Raw genomic sequence first — 11,077 nt, forward strand, 5'->3', positions numbered from 1 at the left:
GCATGGATGTCATTAACCAGTTCCTCCATTGAGCCAACTAAACACTGCACAGTACTCTCTGGAACACCTGAGGCTTGAACCTGAGCAATAACAGAGCTGCACATGTCCAGTATATTCTTCTTTTCAACTGGAACATGTGTAGTGACCCTCACAGGAGGATCCACATTCACTGGTGAGGAAGGTCCAGCTACAGGCTCAAATTCAAAACTGCTGACGGGATCTGGATCAAGACAGTCTTTATGTGCTCGAGATAGGTGACGTTGGTAACCGGAATATGTACAAAAAACAAATGAACAACCAGGCTCTCCACAGTTCAAGCGCAGAGACCTTCCCGGATACAATCCATGCTCAAACTTCAAATGTCTAAATAACATTGAACAACTGGTGTGGTGTACCTTGCAAATGTAACATGTGTACATTTCTGCTCAAAATGTATCAGTCTTCAAACTTCAGAGTGAAGAACCCTTGCTCTGATTTCTTTTACCCGAGGACTCTCTTTCACTTTGCCAACGTCGATGCCATACACGGTGGTTTGGATGAAGATGAAGAAGCTGGACAGCGCATCATCATACGACACGGCAAAAGCATAATGTGCCTTGAAGAGCTCATCAAAGGCAGCAACTGGAGTCTGCATCCTGCAGGGAATGGCCTTCTGGTCCAGGATGACATAAAAATCCTGGATGCTGTTGCTTCTTTCTCCGACACCGAGAAGAAAGGGTTGTTTGGGGCCAGTTTCTTTAAGGAAGGTCTCCATGCTTGACCCCACCTGAGAGAGAGAGAGAGAGAGAGAGAGAGAGAGAGAATGTTTTTACTCAAGTCATTTTAATTCATGTGACTGAATTCAGGGATCAGGGATGGATCTATCAATGTACACAACATTCATTTATTTTTGTGTGATGAATAGATGGATGACTTTTTTAAAACAATTTAACTGCACCCCCCCAATTACCCTGCCATATTGGCACCTGAAAACCTTATATCAGCTTATATGAAAACCTTGCATCAGTAATGTGCAGTCCTAAGAAAATACCTTCATGAACTTGATCAGGCGTCTAGCAGCCTCCGATGCGCTCATCTTGCCGGCCTTCTTGCCTTTAACTGTTGGAGGCAAGAGGTGAAGCAGCAGAAGGATGGCAGCCATCTCAGAGTCCCACTCTTCAGAATGCCACACTGCAGAATTAGAATTGACACTATAAAATTTCTTTTATTTCCTTATAAGCATAACAGCATCAGTTATAGTAAAGTTTTCTTAAATTACACCATGGATTGAATATGGTTAGCAGTAAGGTGCAGTATGTGATTTGTAGTAAAGGGGCTAAAACATGAAAGAACACAACAATGTCCTCTTTTGTTGTGTACACTAAAGGCATGTGCAATCTGTGTCCACTATTCAATTAACACTTACCACTATCATCAGACTCCTGTTGTGCAGCCAGAAGCAGCTCATCCACATGCGGACTCGTGGTTAGATTCTTGCAGCAATCTGCGATGACTCTTGGTTTGAAAAATGTTGGCCACTTGGAGAGGAATTTACCAGACACCTCCTCACCAAAGATCATTGTGAAGTCTTGGTCGATCTTAAACAGAAAACGTTTGTGTGTGTCTGAATGAGAACACCATTGTTATGGCGCTATGGGTGTCAATTAATAAACAGTCAAGCAAAATAAGGCAATCGCAAAGTCGTCAGTAATTAATTTCATGTTTACCAAGCCAGGTGTATCCAAGAATCTGGGAAAGAGATCCAGGACAGTAGAGGCAGTATCCGGGTCTTGAACCACCTTTTGCCTGTGCTGGAATGTTGCCTTCATCTTATTTTTGACAAGGGTCGTATTACTTGAGTGTTTCATCACCGATATGGCTTCCCTGCATTCATCACCAGTCAACTGCTTCTCATCTGAATGGATACTGCGTGGAGTCTTGGGGCCCTCTTGGAAATTGGTCCTGGATTTTTTGCTGTCTTGAGCAGAGTTCCGCTGAACAGTTTTCAGCCTCCACGCTAGGTAGCCGGAACCACTCTGGTGATCATAGAAATGTTCCTGTTGATAAACAAAAAAACACATCGACTCACATCAACTGAGGAAAAACTCCAGGAAAACCATTTAACAGGGAAAAATTGGAGAAACCTTAGGGTGAGCAACAGAGGAGGGATCCCTCAACCAGGACTGGCAGGCTTGCAATAGATGTTATATACAGACAAAAACAGTTAACAACACATAATGTATGGGGATGCATTACTGTTTATACTCACATAGCCATTCTGGGAATCCGGGTCCTTCAATTTAGGGAACAGTGTTGTAATCCCAAGTGCATAGAGGATCCGCACATTCACCGGAGGGACCCTCCTGAAAAGAGATAGATCATTCCTCCAAAAACTGCAAATTTCATTTATATGCACTTGGGTTATCATAGTTAACTAAAACTAAAACTAGCAGTGAAAAAATTATTTAGTAACCAGAACATTTAAATAAATAATATTAAAAAAAAATCCAAAAATGAGAACTAAATAAAAACTACAATAATACAAAAACTAAAACTAAAGTGAATGTCAGATAACATCAGCTTAGTTGTAGTTAGAGATGCTAAAGTTACCGGAAGAAAAGGCTTCAACTCAATATGGTACAACTTAGAGTACGACCCACAGCTAGATAAGAGTAAATGGAAACGTGATGAGGACTGATGGGAACATTATGGGATGCAACTAAAAGGCAAAAAGTTAATCTTTAGAGGTCTCACAGAGGCTTTCTCCTAAAACCTGAAAAACTAAGACTGAGTCCAAATAAAAACTAGTCAATTTCCTCAAAATAAAAACAATATAAACTAAACTGCTTCATCACTTGTTGAGCAAACTAAAACTGAACTGAAACAAAAAAGCAAATTGAATAGCTAAATAAAAACAACAACTAATGAAAAATTCAAAACTATAATAACCTTGATGTGCACATGGGTGTGGGTGAAGACATAATCGGCAGCGAAAAAAAAAAACACAACCTGTTATTGCAAGTGCATTCACTTACCCATGGCTCTCCACCATATCTGCCACAAGAATGTTTACCATCTTTCTTCTTGTAACATCACTGATGGTGCTTGTTTTCTCATACTCTTTGAATATTTCTTTTCCACCAGGCTTTGAATACAGAGCGACTCTAACATTCTGAAACGACAAATGCATAACATTCACACTGCAGGTACAGTAGGTATTTCAGCCTGTGCCCCGGGCTGATGTAACAGTTGGTTAGGGGGTGCATGATAAATTAATTAGCTAATATAACCGAGCTCTGGGTCTTCAGTCCGACACCTACTGAAGCTGCAGTACTAATATACTTATTGTGAAATTTGAATGTACGGTTTGATATCGGTCTAATTGACATCAGGGTCAATATCAGGTGGTTAACTTACATTTCTTGCAACGTTGCTATCCAGGGGTCCTTCAACCAGCTGTCTTTTCCGAGCTTTGGTAGATTCCAGTATCAGCGTTGAGTCAGAACCTGATGATGATGACCCTTGGGATGCACGTGATGGTGATGGTGACCAGTCTGATAAAGATGAGCCCTCTGAGAACTCCACCTCAGCATTGCTACCTAAGAAAACACACAGCCTTGCATTATAAATGACGCAATTGACCACGAGAGGAAACAAGTTACAGCTCCATTTACCTTTTGTAGAAAACAGACTCAAATTCTTAAAAATTTAAAATATAAGCCTGCAAACCCTTACCATCACATTCTTCGGCCCTGAAAGACACCCCAGATGACTTCAAGAGTTCATCAAATATGTCAGAATCCACTTCCACGTTAGAGGAATCCTTCAGGCTCAAGGAAGCAGAACCTGGCAAATTGAATTTTGCCAGCACTAAAACATAAGATACTTTAGATAAGCAAGATTTGGGAGGGACAAACATGCATTAATGAACAGAGCTGATGAACTAATAATGCACCGGAGTGAGTAGGAAAGCTAATTTTCATCTGCAGTCTCTATGAAAAACATTGGAAAAGCCTAAATGCACAAATAAACATGACAATCAAATTAGCCTAGTTACCTGCTTGCAAAAACTGGGAGTAATTGTACTCGTCCTCCACCTGTGGTACCCTGACCCATTTGCTGACTCCGTTACACTCTACAGGAACCAGCATGTTGCTTCAAAGACAAGAATGGCATAATTTATTATTATTCCTAATTTCGTACATTTACACCCAGTGTTTCCGCGCGGGGTGGGGGGTAATTTGAACACTGTACAATTACTTCTTGGTGTACCTTGCACACAGTGGCAGTGCCGCCCCTGCTTGCACATGTGTAATGTTGTCATACTTGTATCGTGTACAACCTTTTCAATACATTCCTATTACTCAAAAACCCTTTCCTTTATATACACTTTTAATAATTTGAGGAAGTAATGTTTGCTAAACCCTGGTCCAGCGTAGTGTTGACCAGGGCTAGCGAGCTAAGCTAACGTTAGCTAGCTAGCCAACTTCGCTAGGTAGCTAGCAGCCAAAGTCAACCACAAAAAAAACCCCGCTAATATCAATCCGAAAGAGACAATTTTATCGACCGAAACATAACTTACCGTAGAAAGAAGAGATTTGGACGACAATTATGACTGCAGTCTGAGTGCTGACTCTGTGTGTGCCAACGTGTGCCAGTACCTGCCAAGGGTGACCCATTCAAATGGTGGGTGTGGCCAATTGAACGAGCCAGAGTGTAAATTCAGAGTGATTCTCAGAACGACAGATATCAACTCTTACACTATCAGCAACGGACTCTAGGGAGAGTTAATTTTGATCAATTCTGAGTAAAATTAATAGTAACCCCTGTTAATTTACACCAACACTAAAAAAATAACACTGGCACATTTGCTGTGTATGGTCGCCACTTAGACAACCAGACCTGTTAGCTTTGCTGTGACTATAAATGACTGGAACCTCAGATAAAGAAAGTAATTTTCTGACTTCCATAACTGAGCTACTCTCTTCAGAATGTAATGGGCCCATTCTACTTCAAAAGCATTGGATCATTGTGTGTTTATTTTGCTTAAAGCAGAGCATTCACTGCTTTAATGTAATCAGCATCATATCTGCCAATAACATGGTGTAGAAGTGCAAGGAAATACCAATATGTTATGATCAATGTCATTTATTGTGGACAAACATTACATTAAGGCATCTGCTGGAAATGATTTGATCAACAATTCTCATGCAAAAAATACTTTAAAAACTACACAAAGAGTGTTTTGGAGAGGGGGGTTTCAGAGGGAGGGGGCAGCTCTGGAGAAGGGTCTGTCAATCCAGGTCTGCTGCTTGGTGTGATGGAGACAGCAGGTTAGCATCAGGAGCGGAGGCTGCAGGAGGGACCGTGGAGCTGAAGCACACAGCTTCTCTTGAGAAGAACTGAAGGACACAAATAAACCATAGTGTTAAATTATGAAGATGGTTCCCTCTGATTTTTTTTTTTAAACATAAACGTCAGGCAGGCCGTTAAAAACTAAATATGCTAAAGCTAACAGCTACCAAACACCAAGCTAATGCCAGGCAGTAGCAACAGTAAGTACCCTTGCAGCAACTGTGTTTAGCTAATCACAGCACTCACATTTCTTCATCAGTGGAGAAGTTCCTCGCCATGTTTTCCTCTTCAGAGGAGGATTCATCCAAACCTGCTGCAGCCTGCTGGGCTTGAACTCTGTGCAATCTTCTCTTGAGCACGCAGAGTAGGCCCTCAGGTCATTATTGTCTTCTCATCCTCTGTGGAACAACATTTGCAGAGGCTGGAAATAGTGCTTGATCGGCCCCAAAAGGAAGGTCTTAAAGCGAAACTCGAAAAGTGTGTATTCTTTAGACGGGAGGTCGGTTACTTGGGGCATGTTATCACAAGCCAGGGAGTGTCCACCGATCCCAAGAAAATCGAGGCTGTGTCTAAGTGGCAGCGCCCCCGCCACATATCAGAACTACGCTCATTTTTGGGTTTCGCTAGCTATTACCGTCGCTTCGTAGAGGGCTTTGCAAAATTGGCCGGCCCTCTGCATAAACTTGTGGCCGAGCTGGCAGGTACCAAATCCAAGAAGGGGCCAGGCCTAACTTTAGGTGCTGCGTGGACACCTCAGTGTGAGGCGAGCTTTGAGGCCTTAAAGGCAAAGTTGGTCTCGTCCCCAGTGTTAGTATATGCCGACTTCAGAAAGCCTTTCATTTTAGAAATTGATGCCAGCTATAGTGGTCTTGGGGCTGTACTCTCACAGGAGACTGACAATTGCGTGAAACCCATGGCCTATGCTAGCAGAGGCCTTCGACCCCCTGAGCGCAACATGACAAACTATAGTTCCATGAAGTTGGAATTCTTGGCACTCAAGTGGGCTATGACGGAGAAGTTCCGGGAGTATCTGTTGGGGCATACGTGCATTGTCTATACCGACAACAACCCGTTGAGCTACCTCCAGTCAGCAAAATTGGGGGCCACAGAGCAACGATGGGCCGCTCAATTGGCCGACTTTGACTTTACCATTAAGTATCGTTCAGGTCGCAGCAACAGAAACGCTGATGCGCTTTCACGGCAGTATGTTTCTGGCACCAATTTAGTTGATCATGTCTTGCCTGGCACTACGGTCCCCCTAGCCTTTCAGCAAGTGCTACTAACAGATCCGGGGTTGTCCGCCACTCAGTCCCTAGTCTCAGTTCTCCCATCACACTCTGCACCTGATCTCCGCTCCTTACAGGAAGATGATCCATTTCTAAAAAGCGTGTTTGTGTTTTGGCGACGTAAAGCGCCGCCCACCTCGGCTGAACGGCAACATTTGCCCAAGCCAGTCATGGCAATTCTGCGCCAATGGGACCGCTTGGTGGAGAAAGACGGGGTTCTGCTCCGCCGAGTCTTCCGCTCAGACGGGGGAGAGGAGGCTCTCCAGTTAATATTACCTGCAGTTCTCAAGCAGGAGACCTTGAACCAGCTTCACCAAGAGCACGGCCACCAGGGCATCGAGCGAACTACAGAATTGGTCAGACAACGCTGTTATTGGCCAGGAATGTCTTCGGACATTAAGAATTGGGTTCAAGAGTGTGAGCGCTGCCAAGTCGCTAAGGACTCAGGGCATGTGCCACATAGTTTTATGGGCCACCTGCTTGCCTCCCGACCCAATGAGATTGTGGCCATCGATTTCACACTATTGGAACCTTCCCGGAACGGTTTAGAAAATGTCTTAGTAATGACAGACGTGTTTAGTAAATTTACTGTCGCCATCCCTACACGGGATCAACGAGCCTCCACTGTGGCTCAGGTCTTAGTTCAGGAGTGGTTTTATAAGTTCGGTGTTCCAGGCCGCCTCCACTCGGACCAAGGAAGGAACTTTGAGAGTTCTTTGATTCACCAGCTCTGCTCTTTGTACGGGGTCACCAAATCCCGTACTACCCCATACCACCCTGCGGGTAACGGCCAATGCGAGCGGTTTAATAGAACTCTTCATAACCTCCTTCGTACCCTACCAGTTTCACGAAAACGGGACTGGGCCTCCTGTCTGTCCCAGGTGCTGTTTTGTTATAACACCACACCTCATCAGGGCACTGGTGAGTCGCCGTTCCTTCTAATGTTTGGGCAGGAACCTCGGCTTCCTGTGGACTTCCTTCTGGGTCGAGTTCAAGACCCAGTACCTGGCGGGGTGCAGGACTGGGTGGTCGAACACCAAGCTCGACTCAGAGTTGCTTTCGAGGGTGCTCGTGAACGGTTGTTGGCTGCTACTAGTAAAAGAAAATCGCGGCATGATCAGCGGGTCCGAGACCTACCTTTCACAGTAGGCCAATTAGTGTACCTGAGGGACCACAGCGTTAGAGGGCGACATAAAATCCAAGACCTTTGGAATGCCCAGGTCCATCAGGTTGTGAAGGCTCCCTGCGGTGATGGAGCAGTGTACACGGTTACCCCTGTAAATGACCCGCAGAAGGTCAAACGCGTACATCGGGACATGGTCAAGGCCGTGGTCCCGCATGAGGTTGCAAATTCCCCATCTAACATGCCCTCTCCGCCGTCCTTGGCCGTACGGGATGATGAGTCCTCTAATGCCGGAGACTTGTGGGTTTTGGTTCAGGAAACCCTTTGTCCACAGTCTGCGGTGGTTCCATGTACCAGGCCTTTGGAAAGCCCTCCTGTCCTGATCCCATTGGAGAACAGGCCCAGTATCTCAATACCTGTTGCTTGTTTGCCTTCTTCCTTACCAGCTCCCCTAGGGTTCCTACCCGAGCAGCTAGATCACGGTCAGTTGGCCCTGCGCCGATCTGCTCGGTCCACGGCAGGGCACCACTCAAATGTCCACCATCTTCCTTGCCCTGTTGAGCTACAACCTCAGGAAAACAATACACCCCTAGGCCCGATGTCCAATGCCCAGTTGGCCATTTTTAGGCCTTGGTGTTAATTTGATTTTTCTGACCATCGTCGGGCCGACGATGCAAAAGGAGGGGGGATAAATGTGGCCAGATGCGGGTGCCCTCCCTGCCACTTGGGGCGCTGTGCCTGCATGCGCCCTCCCCGTCAAGGGGGGCGCTGTCGGCACCTATTTAAGGCAGCAGCCCACTCTTACTTGCGGTCTCCCTGGTGCTGTTGTTTCGTTCCGGGACCTTGGTCGGACAGCAGGATAGCGTGGCTGTGGGTGCCTCTTGACTTAGACACCTTGTCGCATGGCCGGACTGGCTTACAGCGCGGAGTCGCTCCACCAGGGAAGACGAGTGCGGTAGCGCGCCAGCGGGGTGAGTAACGTTGTCTGCCGCCCTTGATTCTACCATGCCATAGCTGACACTGATTCCACCTTACAGCTAATGCTACAGGACTCGGCGGCGGCTAAAAACACTCCCTCCCTCCGGGTTACGGAGACACTGCCTTGGCCTGACACGGCAGGTGAGGTCCTGCCCCCCTCATCGCCGTCCAGCAGCCCCGTGTACACAGATCTGGAACCTGTTGTTCTGGCACCCCTGGAGGGGGTGCCAGAACAGGGGGTGTCAGTTCACTATTAGATGAACTGACCAGCTCCGTGTCCTTGTTAACCAACACCCTTGATCTATACTCCACGCTACGCCTTCACGGCACGTGGAGGGAACAGGTGCAGGGGGACGCCCATATTTTATAGTTACATTTAACTCAGCTCTATTGTGTTTGTATGTGTTATTTTGTTGTTTGTTTGTTTAAACGTGTTTTAAACCTTGACTTGTTTTAATAATATTTTTGTTGTGGTCAGGTGCTGTGGCCCGGAGGCTGCTGTTGCACACATTATCAATAGTTATATTCCTGAGGTGAAACTCCTCAGGTGGCGTTGTGGGCAACCTTTCATTTACCGCTTTGCTACATATGGCAATGTGCAATATGGTTGACTGGTACGTATTAAATAAATTGTATATTTCTGAAATCACAGCCTCTTCTGCTGATGTTTTAATGTTCCTGACAGGACGGTGATTCTTATAGGCTGCAGGGAGTCGGCGAAGTCTATTTAGGGACCCCGTAACTCTTCCCTTCTCCCCCTCTCTCTCTCCCCCCACTGCCGGTCCTGTGTGTGTGAGGAAGTGTAGCGTGGGCCAAGCAGGGATGGATTTATAAAAGAGTGCGTAGGATTCTTACTAAAAGTGTGCTTACGCCAAAAAAAGCAGGAAATGGCGTAAGCCAAAGCTAATTCCGATTTATAAAACCGTGTGCACGCAAAACCTGAACTCCAAATCCGCTCTCCACACGCCCAATTTCTACTATGAATGGTCAATGCAAAGCACGTCACGAATATTACATTATGAAGCTGACCAATGGTTTTCCACCGCGAGTCCTGACGGAGGCACGGCATCAAGCGATGTGAAGAGGAAGTAAAACTTTCAGACACTGACATCGAGGTGTTTGTTAGTGAGATGGAGGTAAAGAGCTACTTATGGGACAGCTGTGATGTCACTAATAAAGAAAATACACTGATACTCTGCCGCTGCTGCGGCAGAGTATCGCTGAACCCTCGCTTCCTCCTCATCCTTCCATTCGCATGCACACATCGTCCAGAACCCCCCACCGGGGTCACGGTAGTATTTATCCATTTAGATAATCGGACCGCTTCCCTCACATCAGTGGATCCTTGCCTCCACTCTGGGATCTTATTTGGAAAGTTTATTCATTTCTTGTAAGTGATCTCCTGTGCGCTCTGCGCTCTGCCCGCTCTCTGTGCGCTCTGCGCCACTGCGCTCTCTGCGGTCTGCGCGCTCTGCTGAATTATGTTGAATTTCATTTAAAACAATAATAAACAGACAAATAAATTGACATGACAATTGTTTACAGTGCGGGAGTTACACTCCAACAGAACGCATCACACTCGCGCTGTGGGTTTTACGCGGTGTCATTGCCGCCGGTCTACGGGGAGTATGACGGAAGTTGCATGTGCGCAGGACATCAGCTCCTGTGGAAACACACGAGCAAAGCGATGACGGAAGCGACGCTGATGGGATCGGTCCCAGAATTTCCTTGTGGTTAACTCTTTAGATTTGGAAGGGTCGAACATCAAAGCAGCAAACACAAAAACCTGAAGGGAACAACCTAAACTTAACTACTGAAATTAATGGAACCAAAAGACATGTTCCTATCCTGACTCCTCTTCCAGAAACAGGAGAAAAAATGGGTTCAACTCAAATGATACCCACCCCCCGAACCTGGCTGGGACATCCTCAACAGATCTTAAGACACGTTACAAGTGTAAGGGGTCAATTCTTAATACAGTTTTCGAGTTTTGGCAGTGTTATTTTTCCCGTTTTGCTGATATTTTAATTCATCCGACAGGACAGTGATTCCTATAGGCTGCGGGGATTTGGCGACGTCTATTAAGTGACACCGTAGCGCTCCCTCTCGCCCTCTCTCTCTCTCCACTGCCGGTCCTGTGTGTGTGAGTAAGTGCAGCGTGGCCGCAGCAGGTGCGGACACAAATTGTTTGTTGCGGTGAGTTTGCTGAAAGTAACTTTAATGTCAACGGAGATCACTCAGAAAACGTTCCGCAAATATGAACCTTTATTCCGTCCCTAGAGCCAGCGTACAGCTGTGTGCGTGAGGGTGAGACTGTATCAGCGTCGGCATAAATGCGCGCTGTAATCTTCAGTCA

General features: G+C 46.0%; 1 protein-coding gene across 1 annotated transcript; it reads right to left on the minus strand.

The window, feature by feature from the left end:
- Positions 1-427: 427 nt before the first annotated feature.
- On the minus strand, positions 428-4,147 carry LOC128425064 (uncharacterized). Its single transcript, XM_053411557.1, has 9 exons — positions 4,037-4,147; positions 3,715-3,849; positions 3,397-3,578; positions 3,015-3,151; positions 2,249-2,342; positions 1,707-2,036; positions 1,406-1,577; positions 1,031-1,170; positions 428-766 (listed from the first exon to the last, which is right to left on the minus strand). Exons 1-9 carry the CDS (start codon positions 4,128-4,130, stop codon positions 443-445), a joined length of 1,608 nt encoding a protein of 535 aa, XP_053267532.1. The 5' UTR covers positions 4,131-4,147; the 3' UTR covers positions 428-442.
- Between the last annotated feature and the right edge of the window lie 6,930 nt (positions 4,148-11,077).

The sequence above is a fragment of the Pleuronectes platessa genome, chromosome 19, assembly GCF_947347685.1.
Source record: "Pleuronectes platessa chromosome 19, fPlePla1.1, whole genome shotgun sequence".
NCBI classification, from domain to species: domain Eukaryota; kingdom Metazoa; phylum Chordata; class Actinopteri; order Pleuronectiformes; family Pleuronectidae; genus Pleuronectes; species Pleuronectes platessa.